The 18,700-nt window shown below is 40.7% G+C and overlaps 1 protein-coding gene across 9 annotated transcripts; it reads left to right on the forward strand.

The window, feature by feature from the left end:
- The first annotated feature begins 2,818 nt into the window (after positions 1–2,818).
- GJB6 (gap junction protein beta 6) lies at positions 2,819–11,678 on the forward strand. 9 transcript variants are annotated; one of them, XM_032315127.1, is made up of 3 exons: positions 2,819–3,319; positions 5,812–5,975; positions 10,141–11,678. In XM_032315127.1, exon 3 carries the CDS (start codon positions 10,153–10,155, stop codon positions 10,936–10,938), a length of 786 nt encoding a protein of 261 aa, XP_032171018.1. In that variant the 5' UTR covers positions 2,819–3,319; positions 5,812–5,975; positions 10,141–10,152; the 3' UTR covers positions 10,939–11,678. The 9 variants fall into 9 exon arrangements, with proteins under 9 accessions (XP_032171018.1, XP_032171024.1, XP_032171017.1 ...); XM_032315126.1 differs by having other exon boundaries at positions 2,822–3,319; positions 5,812–5,961; XM_032315132.1 differs by lacking the exon at positions 2,819–3,319 and adding an exon at positions 3,365–3,465 and having other exon boundaries at positions 5,812–5,961.
- Positions 11,679–18,700: the final 7,022 nt, after the last annotated feature.

The following is an 18,700-nucleotide window of genomic DNA, read 5'->3' on the forward strand; positions in this document are numbered from 1 at the left end:
AGACTGCTTGCCCCTCTCCCTCACCCCTGCTTTCATTCTCCTTCTCTCTCTCAAATAAATAAATAAATAATTTTTTTAAAAGAGTCTGTTTCTAGGTTTGATGCATAAAAGTGTTGAATCACCATATTGTATACCTGAAACTAATATAACACTGTGTATTAACTATATTGGGATTGAAATGAAATGAAAAGAAATACAAGGGAAAAAATCTTTCAAAAATATCAAAAGGCAAAGAAGATCCATAACTAGCATGTTTCCAAGTATGGCTCTCAGACCACCTCTATCAGCAGTACTCAAGATAATCAATAAAAACGAAAGTTCTGGGCTCACCCAAGACCCACAAAAGTAGATTCCCAGAAACCTGTAAAATATCATACTATCCTTTTAACAGCATTTTACAATATTTCTGCACATGGATTTGAAAAATCAAACTAGAAAACTCTTAAGACGGAAACTGTCTCCTCCATGTTCTCTGCCTAATATAGGCCAGCTCAATATAGGCTTTTGTTCATTTTTATTTGTTCATTTTTATTTACAGTTCTCTCCCTTCCAGGTGTCTGGGACTGTGTCAGTTACAAAGAAGAGTCCCTGTGCTGTATTTCCACCTTAGACTGTTAGTCTGCACCAGCGGCCAAAAAGGAGGAACATGGGATGGGGGACACTGGTGGGGAGTGGGGGGCTGAAGTCTCCCTTGTTCTCTATATAAAAGCAATAGAGGTCACCCAGAGAATTTAGAGAATTTCAAGAGACTACATCACCATCATCCTTTCAAACCTCCTGGTATTGCAAAGGAAGATCGACACTCCGCATATTCTGTGCGGATTAAATTTATGGCCTCTGGAAATAATCTTTAAGATGCAGAGGGAAGATATCAATCAAATGAGTTTCATGTCACTGATTACAACCAGAACTCCAAAAACCTTGCCTTCAGAATTGTGTGATACTGTTTAGTGAAGAGTAAGGTTGCAATCAGGTCAAAAATTTTTTCCATGTTTGTCACACAGGTCAACAAACCAGTCAACACTCTAGGTGACTTTCTCATTAGTATAAAATCCTTAACTTGCAGTTTTCAAGAAACATCTCAACAAGTCTGTACATTTAGATAATCAATATTAAATTTCTACTGCAACAGGATCATCTGATAAGTTAAAATTGGATGGGATTAAACATTAAAAGGCAAAGTGAAAAGCCATAGATAAACCGAATAGGAAAAGAGATACTTTTGCAGTGTTGAGATAGTTCCCTTTTTGGGCACCCGAGCAAATCTAACACATTCTTTGTTACTACTTCAGTTCAAAAGTTCGTTCCTGGAAGGGTCATGGTACAATTCCCTTGGTCCAGAAGATAAGTGTTCAAACACAATGCTACACAGAAGCAGCTCTAAGGAGTGGGAATGTAGGCAGTCATGCTTTAGGAACAAAAGCCATTTCTAGGATTATCTGCTATGTTGCTGGGGCTTTGCCAGTCAATACGCATATACACGTGGAGCAGCATCTACTATGTGCAAAGTACTTTAGTGTAGTGGGAATGCAAAAAAAGGCTTAAACTGTTAGTAATTCCCAAAGAGGTTTACAGTATGCTTTTACAATTGAATTATGTTACTATGCAAACAGATGTGCCCTGCTGGTGCATTTGTTTGGGGGGAATGATAGAGAGACTAGAAAGGAGGGCAGGAGAGAACCAGCCAAACCCTTAAGACTGAGGGAACGTTCAAGGCACAGGGTACATTAAGAAAGAAACTCTGTCTAATGAAAAAGCCTAAAGCGGGTTTTTGTGTGTCACCAACCAACCTTACATTCAAGGACATTCCAGGGCCCACCCCCAAAGTGTTTTAAACTTATCTGAGGCAGGGCAATTCTGTGAGAATCTTGTTCTCCTCAAAATATTTCCGGGGGAGGGGGGCCTGGATGGCTCAGTGGGTTAAAGCCTATGCCTTCAGCTCAGGTCATGATCCCAGGGTCTTGGGATAGAACCCCACATCTGGCTCTCTACTCAGCAGAGAGCACCCCTCTCTCTCTCTGCCTGCCTCTCTGCCTACTTGTGATCTCTGTCTGTCAAAAAAAAAATATATATATATATATATATATATTTCGGGAGGTAGACCTTAATAGCCTTGGTTCATTTTTCAGGACCTTAAAGAGGCACCTTAAGAACCACCACTAGTCCTGTTGCATGAGAGATGACCCAACAACTGTGTATGGTTAGGTGCGGACATTTAATTACCAGCCAATTTTGTGAAATGAGCAAGTCATACACCTCTTGTCTGATGCAGAACAGGTTTGAACCTGTGAAGCCGGGTCCCTAAACAGCTCCCACCATTTCCATCCCAGCAGTCCCAGCACCAGACCCTGTGCCTACCCTGGGCATTCTGAGCCCTGTCTGTGAAAGGAGGGCGCCAACTGGGTCTTTACGTGGAACGCTAGGCTAGCAGAGGAAGCCTGCTCTGCTTCTCCTGGAGGAGGTGTCAAAGGATGGAGGTAACTAATAAAAATAACCTCTTCAACTCCTATAAATGGTCATTAATAAAGAACAGTAGTCACTGTGCCTCCAGGCTGCTCTCTAGGAGAAGGCCCTGCACAAGTACCTGGACGGCTATAAGAGAGTGCAAGTGTCCAGGAAAAAAAGGAGTATGTGTCCTGTTAAAAACACAACCTGTCCCTAACACTGATTCCAGCGAGTCCTCCTCCTTCGAAAACCTCGCTAAGGGCTACAGACCCAATCGCCCAGTCCTTTTTCCCTAGGGCGCCTGGCCAGTACAACCTGGCTTTCGGGCTTACTGGCCTCCCACCGGGAGCACGGGCTCTGCCAGCGAACCCCCTGATCCGCCAGGAGACGTGAGCCGCCCCCACCCTTTCAAGACCTGGTCGGGCAAGCCCCCAGAGCCCGGCGCTCCCGAGGGAGGGCCCGTCCTGCAACCCATACCCCCAGCTCCCCGCACCCTTGAGGGAGGGCCAGTTCTACACCCCCAGCTTCCCGTACTCAACCCTAGCTCTCCGCGCCCCCGAGGGAGGGCCCTCCTTGCCCCCGGCGCCCCGGGGCGGGCGGGCGCGCGTCGGAACTCTGCGCTCTCGCTCCTCGCTGCCAGCCGGGAAGCGTCAGGGCAGAGGCGGGGTGGGGCGAAGTTAAAAGGCGCTGCAGGTGGGAGCCTGGCCTGCACCCGAAGCCGAGCGGGAGCGCCGACTGCGCATTCCCGACACCGGCCGAAAAGTCCGCGGCGCCCCAACCGGACCTGCTGCCGGGTTGGGGCGAAGGCGCCGCCCTGCGCGGAGAACCACGCGCCCGCGGATTCTGGACCCCCGGCCTCAGTTCCGCCCAGCAGGTAAGCGGGAGCCAGGCACGCTGCGACCGGGACGACGCCCCCTGAATGCTGGCGGCGGGCTTGGGGGCGCGGTGATGGAGGCGGTGGGCGTGCGGCGCCATCTCGGCCCTTCGCCCGCAGTAGTTGCCCTGGAGAACCCCGAGCAGGTGAGGTAGGCAGCCTGTCACCTCTCTGGCGATCTTGGGGGCGATCGCTCCATGGTGGACCCTGTGGCTGCAGGGCATAGTTGCCCTCCGATCGCTGGGCGGCGGGCAGGGGTGGGTGTCGGCGTGTTGAGGTTGCCCAGGGCAACCTTATCTGCTGTGGATCCGCATCATAGAGCGTTTGTTGGGGCCCCGACCGGATTCCTGGAGTCCTCTGCGCACCAGAAGGAAAGAGGATGGACGGGTTTGCCTTTTACCCTAGATGGTCCCCCTTCGACCTGCACAACAGGTTTGATAAATACACTACCTCTTGTGTGTCAGTGGCCAGGGTGTGGACCCGTGCCCCTTTCCCCCACTTCCTTTGCTGCATTTTGGGTTTTCTTTGCTTTCGTGCAACCCTGACGAAGTCCTGCTTGGATCTGGGGAAAAGGAAAGCCGGTTCAACCGGGCTAGTGGATAAGTCCCAGGTGGAACTGACCCGTTTGGCTGCGTGATGTATGCCCAAGGAACTTGGGAAACGCAGATGACAATAATGCAATTACTGGACAATTACTGGACAACAATAATTAAGAGTCACTGGTGACACATGTCAGTTAAAAGGTGGAGGCGCCAGAAGGTACTTCCTGTCTAGTGAAGGAGAGGAGTCCCAGGTGTTCCTTGCATCGCATGTTTTGACGGGCCTGGCCTCCCTTTCCGGATTGAACTTCAGGTGAGTGTGGCCTGAATGCAGTTATGAAGGCTTGTAGGGGGTATAGGCATGCAGCCACTGCAGGGCCACCTGGTACAGCAGTGACTGCAGTGTCCCCTAGGTCTCAGTGTCAGTGTAGTGCTTGGACTGAATGTTATCATGTATCATTCATTGTTCTTTCCCTTCAGTAGACTTTATGCCATAGAAGTTCTTTCTTGCCCCAGTTCTAGTAGAATCTAACCAGAATCTAACCAGTGTTCTAGAAGAAAATGTCCTGCCCCAAAGCAGTTTCCTTAGAATTGCAGGATGCTGCTCAAAACTGCTCCTGTGGAGAGCTTTGTCTGTTGTTTGGATCAGGCGGAGTCTTTGGGGGTGTTGTTTGAACCCTGCCAAAGAGGAAAGAAGGAAGTTATGAAGAGAGAACCTCAACACTCTCTAGCCTGTGACATAACTGAGGTGGGAGTTGGGACCCCCACTGGGCCAGTGGGGACAGTGACCCTAACTGGGAAGACATGAATCAGTCCAGCAGCTTCACTCATGTTTTTATTTTAAAACCAACTCTTGTACTGGTAACAGTGAGTAACAGTGACTTCATTTTCTTTTTCTTACTTTTTATGTTCTGAATTATAACAGCTTTAAGAAAGAAAAGAACTGCAGAAGTCTGACTAAACAATTGAGTAGAGTGAAAGGAAAATTCTTACTTGCAGACCCTCACCATGCACCTTTGATTCAATCTGAATAATCCAGGAGTTATGAGTGGTTTGTAGACATTAGTTAAAATGCTAAATAGAATTAAATTGTGGGAAAATAATTTTCAATACAAGCGTCTTGGTCATGAGGCCATAATTTCCAGTGGCTGCATTATAATTTATCAGGATTTCTGTTTTACTTGCTTGTACCGTGAGAATGGAACTGAGTCCATGGAGCACCTTTTCCTTTTTTATTTTCATGGTCATTCAACTCAAGTTAGACTTAAATCTTTGGAAAGCACACAGGTTTGCTTGAATGAACAGAGATTGCTTAATGGAAAATGTTTTAACTCTTGGACTCCTCAAATGGATTAAGAAACGCATGTAATTTTATGAATTGTCCATGTTTATATTTAGACTCCGTACATAGAAAAAGTTATTTCCTTCTTATTGAGTTAGTTTTGAAGAAGTACATAGATCCTAAATCCATTTTATCACTAGCTGTTACTCTAAAAGGACAGCTGATGAAATTTTGAGTCATTAAATTTAAAAATCAGAGATAAGGTTGTCCCTTGAATGACCTGAGCTTTCAAGAGACAACAGACATAGATTCTTCTTGATTAAAAAGAGAATTTGAGATTTTTTTTTTTTTGTGGACTGCTGATTTGGGGGATAAAGAAGCATATCCAATTTCTCAAACTCCCTTACTCTTTTTCTCAATTGCTCAGGGAATGGGCTTGAGGTTTGGGATTGGGTATTATTACTATTTTGATAAGGAAAAGAATCTACACTAAAGATTTTATTTTTATTTTATTGATATTCAAAGTATGAAGCCTCAGGAAACTGGCAGTCTCTAGACTTTCCTCATAACAGTTCTGGGGATAAAGAAAAACTACCCACAAAGGTCATGCAATAGACACATGGGAAGTAGTTAAAGAAATATGGCCACATCTACGATTTTTCCATCCACAGGTGACATCGTCACTGAACTGAAACTGTGCAAAGATTTATATTCATATCATTACTGTCAACATTGGCTTTTAGCCAATCAAATGGTGTAGAAGAAAGCCTGAAGCCCTTGAGGAGGGATCCTTATCTAATTCTTCTCCAGGCCAATAAGCTGTGAGTCCTTGGAAGTAAGGCCCAGATGTGCTTGTTATGCTTTGACATTGTTTTTTCTCAATAAAAAACCCCTCAAGTACCCAAAGCTAATGTCGAAATCATGAGAAATGTGTTCTGTTCTCAAGTCTATTAAATATTCAATGAATAACTTTGAAAAGGTCATCCAAAGGGAAATAGAACTTTCTAGAAAGACACTTTCCCCCTTTTTGTGTCTGCTAAGTGGTAAGACTATAATTTTAAAGCTTTAGTTTTGGTTCTGTCATCAGTGAAACTAAAATAGCATTGTTAAGCAAACTGGTTATGATTAAATTCTTAAGTTTTAAAACAATCAAGAAATTTTATTACTTAATTTATTTGAATTGTAAAAGGGAAGGAAGCATCTATCTTCATAATGTTGTATTTGTCATCAGAGGTAAGATTAATGGTTTACTTATTCTTAGAACTAGGTATCCAGACTGGAGCTTTAGTATCAAGAATGCAACATGAAGTTATTCACCCTGATTTAGATATACTACGAAACCAAAGACAGTTTATCTTTGTAACTTGAAGTGTAACCACATTTTTTTTTTTGAGACAGAGAAAAAGAGAGAGTACATAAGCAAGGGAGGGTGAGAAAGAGAAGAGAGAGAATCTTAAGCAGGCTCCCAGATCAGTAACACAGACCAGACGTGGGGGCTGGAGGCAGGGCCCCATCTCAGGACTCAGATCATGAGCCTGAGATCATGACCTGAGCCAAAATCCAGTTGCGCGCTTAACCCACTGAGCCACCCAGGCGCCATGAAGTATAACCACAGTCTTGTATGGAGACAAGACTAGGGAAGCTAGACAGATGTATTCTTTCCTTGAAAGAGAGAGGCACCAGTTAAGATAAACTTCTCTTTCACCAAGAGTTAATATTTTACTTTTTATTGAAAAGGCTGCTCCCATTGGCTGTAGCCTTCTAAAGCATGAAAGGAAGGAGGTATTTTGTTTACTAATACTAATTGCAAAGGGTTCCAACGGATGCAGCTATTTTGGAAAGTAATTTTCAAAGAGCGTTCAGCCTTCAAATCTTCTACAACCCAAATATTGATGGAAAGCTACCCCAGGAGTTACGTTTTTACAGGGAGACGCAGATGTGGGTTGGGCCCAGTGGGTAGTCTCCTCCCCCTCAAGCCAGAAGTGGCTTCAACCCACTGAAAGTTCAGTTCAGGAGGAAGAGTGGAGCTGAATCTTCTAGTCAGCTTCTTCCTCTCTTGGGCTCCTCCAGTGGGAAGAGTGTCCTGGGGGTAGCCAGGCCTTTCCCGTGACTGCAGCAAAGTATCAGGAAGTCTGGGGCAGTCCCTTTCCCTGACTGGCTCCTGACAGTTGTGAGGCAAGCTGTCCTTCTGCTCTTAGCACACAAACAATGATACACAGGACCCATATACACAAGACCCTCAGGAATGATATGGACTAGACAGAAGAATGAAAGAGAATTTCTTACTGTAGGGAACATGGGGTCGCATTCACTGTATGGCTTCTGGGCAGTGCACTTAGAGCAAGGGAGGGACAGAGAATATGGAGAGCAGCACTTCCTGTCATTTCTTTTTTTTTTTTTTTTAAAGATTTTATTTATTTATTTGACAGAAAGAGAGCACAGGTAGGCAGAGAGGCTGGCAGAGAGAGAGAGAGAGAGAGAGAGAAGCAGGCTCCCCACCGAGCAGAGAGCCCGACGTGGGATTCGATCCCAGGACCCTGAGATCATGACCTGAGCCGAAGACAGCGGATTAACCCACTGAGCCACCCAGGCGCCCCACTTCCTGTCATTTCTACTGTGAGAAGTAATAGGGCCTTTGTTGCTCCTGCAGGAGCAGATCAGGTGGTTTGTCTTTAGCCTGATTGTCTTGAGTGACCAGCAGTCTAGACACACTTGTATTTGGGCGTAGTCACTCATTTTTCTTAGTGACCTAGGCATCTCTTTTTCTCCCTTTAAAAGCCCGGGGAAATTACTGATTTTTAGTGGAGGTCAAAAGTATTATAAAATAGATTATTTTCTGTTCAGCTTTGCTACTTGGATAGAACTTCAGAATGTGTAATTTGGGCACCCAGAAAAGCCAAAAGAAATAAAACTACTGCCATAATTGTCCCTGTTTTTTTAAGAGGGAGAAGCCCTAAGGCATGGATGCCAACAATCCTGCTTCTAGAAAGCTGGGACCATATTCTTCTGAAGAAATTCTGACCTCCTGACCTCTCCCATGGCTTCAGCCTCTCCAGATTCATTCAGACTGAGTTGTCCTTTCGCACCTTGATTGGTTTGCTTGCTAGAAGGGCAGGTAATAGGTGGCCACAGGTGTGCTGTTGTTCACAAGCCTGTTGATAAAGAACTCGAAAAAACTGCATTCTTACCTGTGGAGGAATTTAAATTCTTTGCACTTTGGAGGGTGTAAGAAACTGTGAACTTTTATTTGATAAATCAAAAACTTGTTGATTGGGTCCTTAATTAAACCAAATTGCAATGGGGGATGTTTATTGGTTAATTACAGAACATCTTCATTTTATTAACAAATAGGATAGGTGAATAGCTTGATGTTTAAACATCAAAATGTGTTTCTACTTCCTGAAATGTTTCCAGGATAGAAAACAATTAGCAACAATTAGGAAAATTTATTATAATGACTTTCATTATAAATTAAAAATTAATTTTATAATTCATATTATCCAAGATGAGTTTTTACTTTTTTAAATGTCTTAAAGATTTATTTATTTATTTGAGGGAGAGAGAGCATGGGGGCTGGGGTGCAGGGGAAGAGGGAGAGAGAAACTCAAGAAGACTCTGGCAAGCTCGATCTCACGACCCTGAGATCAGACCTGAGCCAAAACCAAGAGTCGATCACTTAATATACTTGCCACCCACGTGCCCCCAAAGATGAGTTTTTAAGATCAAAGATATATTTACTGTGGGCATTGAGAATCTCTTTTTCAGAAGGTAGGTACTAGCTCCATACCTCTCTTGTTTCATGTTTTTAGAAATAATTATTTAAATAATTTCTCTTTGATAAAGTAGGGAATAGTCTGCATTTTCTCTGTTATCAGGTAAAATTTTGCGTTGTGCTCTATTGTTCCAACCCCTTTCTTTTCTTTTGACTCAAGTATCTTATTTTTCTTTCTTTTTCATGTTTTTTTTTAAATTTTACTCTTTTTTTTTTTTAGGCTCAATTACTGATTAAATTTTTTGACATTGTTGTTACAAGTCTGGGCCCCTCCTCTTGTGTATAGTGATCTGGGTTGTCTTCCATCTTATTGTTGTTTGAAAATCTGAGCTCCTCAATGCTGCTGGAAGTTTCTCCCTCCCTTAGCTGACTCCCTCAGAACTGTATGACACACTAATGAATTGTCTGCACCCTTCCCCAGCCCCAACAACCCTTTTCAGGTCTTTAGCTGTGGAATTCTGCCTATCTTTTCATTTTCGTTGAAAAAATTAATATGCTTCCCTAAAGTCTAGGCTAAGTTAAAACCATAATTTGCATTTTCTCATTTCTGCCACAATGTAAGTGTTTGGTTCAATTTTAGTTTGGACTTAGGAATTTAAATGTTCTTTTCATATTCTTTGTTAAAACTTTTCCTTCTCCATGGCATATGAACAAGTTTTAAGATCTATAAATATTTCAAAGTCCTTTATTGCTTTCTGGCCGGTGAAGTTGGAACAGACTGGTATGCTCTAAATCCTTCAAAACTATTTCTCTGGTTCCTTCTTCCCGGCTCCACTTCCTTGGCTTTGGTGAAGGTCTGCAGCATCTGGGAGCCCTGAACAGTCTGAGGGTGCTGGTTTGTTAAGTGCATTCCCTACCAGAAAACCTACCAGCAACCTAGGAGGTTGAAGTTATAAAATATCACAGCATACTTTTTTAAAAGACTTTATTTATTTCTTTCTTTTAGAGAGAAAGAGAGAAGCAGGAATGGGGTGTGGGGATCAGAGGGAGAAGGAGAAGCAGGCTCCCCACTGAGCAGGGAGCCCTGCATGGGGCTCCATCCCAGGACCCTGGGATCATGACCTGAGCTGAAGGCAGACGCTTAACCAATTAACTGACTAAGCCACCCAAGTGCCCACCGCAGCATATTTTAAGAGAAATTTGCTCCGGTCTCTAATATAACTATACTATTTTATAAAATCAAAGGAACTTTCCATTAATTAACCTTGGCCAATTTTTGTCTGTTTAGGAATAAGCCAACATGGACTGGGGTACCCTACACACTTTCATTGGGGGTGTAAACAAACACTCCACCAGCATCGGGAAGGTATGGATCACCGTAATCTTCATCTTCCGTGTCATGATCCTTGTGGTGGCTGCTCAAGAAGTGTGGGGTGATGAGCAGGAAGATTTTGTTTGCAACACTCTGCAACCAGGATGCAAAAATGTATGCTATGACCACTTTTTTCCTGTGTCCCACATCCGGCTGTGGGCCCTGCAACTCATCTTTGTCTCCACCCCGGCCCTGTTGGTAGCGATGCACGTTGCCTACTACAGACACGAGGCCGCCCGCAAATTTAGGCGAGGAGAGAAAAGAAATGAATTCAAAGACATAGAAGACATTAAAAAGCAGAAGGTTCGGATAGAGGGGTCCCTGTGGTGGACGTACACCAGCAGTATCTTCTTCCGAATCATCTTTGAAGCATCCTTTATGTACGTGTTTTACTTCCTTTACAATGGGTACCATCTGCCTTGGGTGTTGAAATGTGGGATTGACCCTTGCCCCAACCTTGTCGACTGCTTTATCTCTAGACCTACTGAGAAAACCGTGTTTACCATTTTTATGATTTCTGCATCTGTGATTTGCATGCTGCTTAACGTGGCCGAGTTGTGTTACCTGCTGCTGAAAGTATGTTTTAGGAGATCAAAAAGAACACAAACACAAAGAAATCATCCCAATCACGCCCTAAAAGAGAGTAAGCAAAATGAAATGAACGAGCTGATTTCAGATAGTGGTCAAAATGCCATCACAGGCTTTCCCAGTTAAACATTTCAAAGCACAACGTAGCTGACTCATAACAAAAGTGGTGCCTTCTCCTAAAGGCAATGCCTATCTAAAAATCCCTCCCATAGGCTGAAGATTTTGTCTTTATAAATGCTTTCATAATACATAGATACTTGAGTTAACATTTTGTAGAATAATTGTTCCATTAATATGCAGCAAAATCAAATATGTGGTCTATCTCTGAAAACTAAGAAAGGATTACAACTGTGCCTTGAAGTAACTTTAACATGTTATGTGGACTGTCCGACATACTAGGTATTTCCTGAAAATTTAAACGTGTAACTGTTGTTGATAAAAAACATTTACATAGAAATTGATACTTTGATTAGTAAAAGATATTTTTATAGGATTGAATGTTTTAGTTCTGACTTTGAATTTATATAAAGTATTTTTATAATGACTGGTCTTTCTTACATGGGAAAACATACGATGTTAGTTTTATAATTATGCCATAAGTATCTAAAATTTGAACTTACAAAGAGTCTATCTTGTTGTAAATAGTGTTTTGCATTGTCTGTTGACAAACTTATGAACTATCATGATACTCTTAAAGGTGGAAATTGTTCATTGTATAAAATATTTTTATTGCTTCCTTAATGTAGACAGAACTGTATGGAAGTAGGAAGCTTTTTAAAACTAGACAATTTGCAATCATTGTGAACAGCTGACATGAATGTGCTAACCTCAATAAAGATTAGCCCCATTGCTTATGCCTTCATCTGCATTATAGGTTTCTGTTCAGTCTTGGCCTCAATGTGGTCATTCCTCACGTGGTAATATGAGTTGGTTGGGTTACTTTTTTATTATTTATTTTTTATTTTCAGCATAACAGTATTCATTATTTTTGCACCACACCCAGTACTCCATGTAATCCATGCCACTATAATACCCACCACCTTGTACCCCAACCTCCCACCGCTCGCCCCTTCAAAACCCTCAGATTGTTTGGGTTACTTTTGGTGGGAAGGCTGCTGGTTGTGTGGGTAGGTTACTTTTGGTGGGCAGGCTGCTGGTTGTGTGGGTAGAGTTGTCCAGGAGTTCAACCCCGATTCTTCTATCCTCATCAAATGAGCAGAAGCTGAGCTTAGCAGCCCACCCAGTTCTTAGCTTGGAGAGGATTTGTCTGCTTTAGGACACAGGGTCAGTTCAGCTCTTATAGAGAGGAGGTTAAGGAAGTCAGATGCAGCTCTCACACAAAGCTTGCCTCAAAGGAATCATTCATTATCTGAATCCTTCAGACCATGATGACTGAGATATGTACACACAGCTTCACACTCACAGATGAGGAAACCTTTCTCTCCAGGGATTTCCAGATTGAACACAGATGCCTGGATGGTGGGTGCTGGTGAGTCAGACTGGTAACTCTGGAGTGGTAAGACACACACACACAAACACATGAAACCGCCATGTAAAGGGGCAACATTGGCATGGCATATTCTGCATGAGGAAGCCTAATGAATAATAAGTGTCCACAAGAGCTTGTTGACACATTGACATGTGTCATGTGGCTCTGTGATCACATCACATGGCTCTGTGATTCCAAAACATCTCTCCATAAAAACAAAGTATTCTCATTTTCTTCAGAGTCCAAAGCAAATTCTAGACATTTCACTCATAAATGCCTCAGTATCAATCTATAAAAACCAAAGAATAACTTTTCAAAACAAAACTATAATCCTACCATCCTATTAAAAAAATCTAGTTAGAAGTCATAATTCCCAATGTCCTATAATGTTCTTTTCTTTTTAAATATCTAATCAAATGAGGATCAAATGAAGGACAAGGTGAAATACCAGGGGCACCTAAAATAGCCTTAGTAGCAATACCAATCTGTATCAGAAAGGAACTGCGTTCCCACCATGATTTTGGGACTCCTGTTACCCCTCATGACACCACCACCTAATTGGTCCCTCCTCTCTTATTTTCCAACTCTTTCTCTTCAGTTGTTTTCTGCTCTTTAAAGCCCCTAATGCTCCTTCCTTCTGGAACTTTCTCTCCATACCATTGCACCAAGGTCAGGAGTGGTGGGCCATACTTTCTTTACCCATCCACTTCTCAGCATCTTCTGTGCTCATTCTCACCACTGAACCCAAGCCACTGTCAGCACCATGACTTGCTGAACACCAAATCTCAAGGCTCTTTATCAGTTTTCATCTTCTTAAAACTCTTTTCGAGACCTCTTTTTTGGATCCCAAGGCACAAGAAACTGCCCAACCTAAACTTGGGTCTCCACCTCCAACAGCTCCTTTATTTCCTGCATTGACTTCCCTCCCTCTCCTATCCCTTGAGAGAAGACCTTTCTTTTTCTCACCCTATCTTTGGCAATCTCATTTATCTGTGCAGTTACCCTGAGATAGTATCCTATTTTACAGAGAGGTTAAATAAATTGCCCAAAGTCACAGAGGTAATATGTAGCAGAACCAAAGTTTGAAACAAGTCCAACTGTCTCTAAAGGCAATGGCTTAACCACCAAGTTGCACTGGTTCCCACAGCTCCATGCTGGATGACCACATATAACATGATCAAAAATCCCACGCACTTCCCACCTAGCTCCAACAATGATGTATTCATGCTTTTTCACTTTCCCAGGAGACTCTCATCTCCTTATCCCCCACTCTGGATTGCTCTGAAGCAAATTCCAGACACATCATTTCATCAGTAGATACTTCAATATGGGTCTTATAAGAGTAGACAAATCTTTTAAAATTAAAATATAATGCCACCATCACATTACAAAATCCAGTCATGGCTCATAATTCCCCCGTTGTCCTATGCAGACCCCTCTCTTTTTTTCTTGTTATTTTGAGATAATTGTGGAATCACCTGTAAGCATAACAAATAATGCAGAGGACTATGTTAACCTTGCACAGTTTCTCTCAATAGCAATATCTTGCAAAACTATACTACAAGATCTCAACCACTGCATTGACTGATACAGTAAAGACACAGAATATTTCCATCACCACAAAGATCCCCCATGTGGTCCTTTTATACCTACACCCAATGCTTTCCTATCCCATCTCCACCTACCACATGCCTTTCTGATTTCTGGCAACCACTGATCTGCTCATTATTTCTATAGTTTTTTTCATTTCAAGAATGTTTTTATAAAAGAAATCATATAGTATGCAACCTTTTGAGATTGGATTTTTTTCCCCTCAGTGTAATTTTCTGAAGACTCAACTGGGCCGTTTTGTGCACCAATAATCTTTTTTGTTTTTGTTTTTGTTTTTTTTTTTACTGCTAAGTAATGTTCCATAGTATGGATATGCACAATATATTTAACCATTCACTCACTGAAGGACATCTAGGCTGTTTCCAGTCTGGGGCTTATATGAAAAATATGAACTTTCATATATAGGTTTTTCTGTGAACACATTTTCATTTCTTGTGACAAGTATTCAAGAATCTAATTGCTGGGTATATGGTAGCTGCACATTTCATTTTTTAAGAAACTACCAGATTGTTTTCCAGAGTAGCTGCACCATTCTACATTCTCACCAGCAATGTATGGGTGACTCAGTTCTTCCTCATCCTTGTCAGCATTTGGTGTTGTCACTATTTTTTATTTTAGCCATTCTGATAGATGTGTTTAATTTGCATTTCTGTAATGGTTAATGAAGTTGAACACCTTCTCATGTGATTATTAGCGATCTCTACATCATCTTAATTTTCTAACTAGATTTTTTTTTCTAACTATAGAGCTTTGAAAGTTCTTTATATATGTAGATGCTAGGCTTTGGACAGATAGTAATTCATAAATTTTTTTTCCACTCTAGCTTTTCATCTTCTTAACAGGGTCTTTTGCAGAGCAATAGTTTTTCATTTTAATGACATCCAATTTACCAATTTTTTTTCTTGTGTGGATTGTGGTTTTGGTGTCAAGTCTAAGAAGTCTTTGCCTAATCCAAAATCTCAAATATTTTATATTTTTTTTCCTAAAAGCTGTATAGTTTAACACTTTACATTTAAGTTTGTGGTCCATTATGTGTTAAGTTTTATATAAGGTCTGAGACTTAAGTTGAGGTTCATTTATTTGCCTGTAGACAGATGTCCAGTTGCTCCAGCACCCTGTGATGAAAATGCTATCTTTAGTCTATTGAGCTGTTTTTGTGTTTTTGTTAAAAATCTATTAAGCATATTGGTGTGGAGCTATTTTTAGATTCTCTGTTCTGTTCCATAGATCTGAATGTCTATCCTTCCACCAATACCAGATAGTCTTTATTATTATACTATATAAATAACCCTTGAAACCTGCTAAAGAGACTCCTTTCACTTTGTTTTTCCTTTTCAAATTGTTTATGACTACTCTAATTCCTTTGTCTTTTCACATAAATTTTAGAATTATCATGTCTATATTTACGAATGTTTACAAAAAATCTTGCTGGATTTTTGGTAGAAATAGCATTAAACCTGTATATCAATTTGTGGTGAATCAACATCTTCACTATGTCAAATCCTCCTATCCACATACACAGTATGTCTCACTATGTATATCTTCTTTGATTTCTTTCATCAGCATTGTGTAATTTTCAGCATGTAAATGTTTTGTTAGAATTACTTTTATTTCATTTTCTTTGATTGTAAATAATTTTTTATTTTAATTTCAAAGTCCACCTGTTCACTGCTAGTATAAAGAAATGACATGATACTTTATATGGAAAACCCAAAAGACTCCACCCACAATCTACAGCAATTCAGTAATGTGACAGGATACAAAATCAATTGACAGAAATCCGTTTCTTTCTTATACACTAACAAGGAAAATACAGAAAGGGAAATTAGAGAATAGATTCCTTTACTCTAACACCAAGAATCATAAGATACCTGGGAATAAACTTAACCAAAGAGGTAAAGGATCAATACTTGAGGAACTACAGAACAATCGTGAAAGAAATTGAAGAAGACACAAAAAGATGGAAAAGCATTCCATGCTCATGGATCAGAATAAACATTGTTAAAATGTCTATACTGTCCAGAGAAATCTATACTTTCAATGCCATCCCAATCAAAATTCTACCGGCATTTTTCAAAGTGCTGGAACAAACAATCCTAAAGTTTCTATGAACCAGAAAAGACCCTGAATTACTAAGGAAATGCTGAAAAAGAAAAGCAAAACTGGGGGCATCATGTTACCTGATTTCAAGCTTTACTACAAAGCTGTGGTTATTAAGACAGCATGGTACTGGCACAAAAACAGACACATAGACCAGTGGAACAGAGTAGAGAGCCCAGACAGGGACCTGCAACTCTATGGTCAAATAATCTTCAATAAAGCAGGAAAGAATATCTAGTGGAAATCTCGTCAATAAATGGTGCTGGGAAAATTGTATATCTATGTATAGAAGAATGAAGCTTGACCATTCCCTTACACCATACACAAAGATAAACTCAAAATGGATAAAAGACCTCAACGTGAGGCAGGAATCTATCAAAATCCTAGCGGAGAACATAGGCAATAACCTCTTCAACATCAGCCACAACAACTTCTTTCAAGACATGTCTCCAAGGGCAAAGGAAACAAAAGTGAAAATGAACTTTTGGGACTTCATCAAGATCAAAAACTGCTGCACAGCAAAGGAACAGTCAACAAGACAAAGAGGCAACCCATGGAATGGGAGAAGATATTCACAAATGACACTACAGACAAAGGTCTGATATCCAGGATCTATAAAGAACTCCTCAAACTCAACACACACAAAACAGATAATCACATCAAAAAATGGGCAGAAGACATAAGCAGACACTTCTACAAAGAAGACATACAAATGGCTAACAGACATATGAAAATATGTTCAGCATCATTAGCCATCAGGGAGATTCAAATCAAAACCACATTGAGATACCACCTTACACCAGTTAGAATGGCCAAAATCAACAAGAAATTAAACAACAAGTATTGGAGAGGATGTGGAGAAAGGGGAACCCTCTTACACTATTGGTGGGAATACAAGTTGGTGCAACTACTTTAGACAACAGTGTGGCAATTCCTTAAGAAATTAAAAATAGAGCTACCATATGACCCTGCATTTGCACTACTGGGTATTTACCCCATAGATACAGATGTAGTGAAAAGAAGGGCCATCTCTACCCCAATGTTCATAGCAGCAATGGCCATAATCATCAAACTGTGGAAAGAGCCAAGATGCTCTTCAACAGATGAATGGATAAAGAAGATATGGTCCATATATACAATGGAGTATTATGGCTCCATCAGAAAAGATGAAAACCCAACTTTTGTATCAACATGGACCAGACTGGAGGAGAATACGCTAAGTGAAATAAGTCAAGCAGAGAAAGTCAATTATCATATGGTTTCACTTACTTGTGGAGCATAATGAATAAAATGGAGGACATTAGGAGAAGGAAAGGAAACATGAATTGGGGGAAAACAGAGGGGGAGATTAACCATGAGAGACTGTGGACTCTGAGAAACAGACTGAGGGTTTTGGAAGGGAGGAGGGTGGGGGATTGGGTAAGCCCAGTGGTGGGTATTAAAGAGGGCACGTATTGCATGGAGGACTGGGTGTGGTGCATAAACGATGAATCTTGGAACACTGAAAAAGTAAAATTTTATAAAAAGAAATAAATGATTTGAGTTTGGGGGTTTGGTTTTGTTTTTTGTATTTTGTGATCTTGCTGAACTCATTAGTTCTAGAAGATTCCTTGGGATTTTCTGCATAGACAACCATATCATCTGCAAATAAGGATAATTTTATATCTTCCTTTCTGTTCTATGTGTTTTTTATTTCTTTTTCTTGCCATAGTGCACTGTCTAGAACTTCCAATCCTATGTTGAATCTGAATGATAAAAATAGAAATCCTTTTTCCCAATCTTAAGGGGTAGGGGGAAATTCAATCTTTTACCACTGCGTGTAATATTAACGTAGGTTTTTATAAATGGTCTTTATGAAATTGAGGAAGTTTCCCCTCTATTTTTATTTTTCTGAGAGTTTTTATCATGAATGGGTGTTACATTTTGTGGAAAAAAATCTTTGCATTAAGTGACATAATCACGTGATTTCTCTTTCTAAGCCAATTAATATGTTGGATTATATTAACTGATTTTCAAATATAGAATCAGTCTTGCATCCCTGGAATGAACCTCACTTCATCGCAATATGTAATTCCTTTCATATATTACTAATTCCATTTGCTAATATTTTATTAAAAGTGTTTATATCTACAAGGGAAACAAAAGCAAAAAAGAATAATTGGGATTTCATCAAGATAAAAAGTTTCCGCACAGTGAAGGAAACAATAAAACTAAAAAGCAACCTGCAAAATGGGAAAAGATATTTGTAAATGACATACCTGATAAGGGGTTATTGTCCAAAATCTATAAAGAAACTTATAAACCCAAAACCCCAAAAACAATCCAGTTAATGAAATGGGCAGAAGACATGGATAGACATTTTTCCAAAGAAGACATACAGATGGCTAACAGACATGGAAAGATGATCAACATCACTCATCATCCAGAAAATACAAATTAAAACTATGATGAGATTCCACCTCACTTGAGATTCCACCTGTCAGAAAGGCTGAAATTAACAACATGGGAAATAATAAATATTGGCAAATATGCAGAGAAAGGCCAAACCTCTTACACTGTTGGTAGGAATGCAAACTGATGCAGCCACTCTGGAAAACAGTATGGAGTTTCCTCAAAAAATCAAAAATAGAACTACCTTGTGACGCCACAACTGCACCATTAGGTATTTACCTAAAGGATACAAAATAC

The sequence above is a fragment of the Mustela erminea genome, chromosome 15, assembly GCF_009829155.1.
Source record: "Mustela erminea isolate mMusErm1 chromosome 15, mMusErm1.Pri, whole genome shotgun sequence".
Lineage (NCBI taxonomy): Eukaryota > Metazoa > Chordata > Mammalia > Carnivora > Mustelidae > Mustela > Mustela erminea.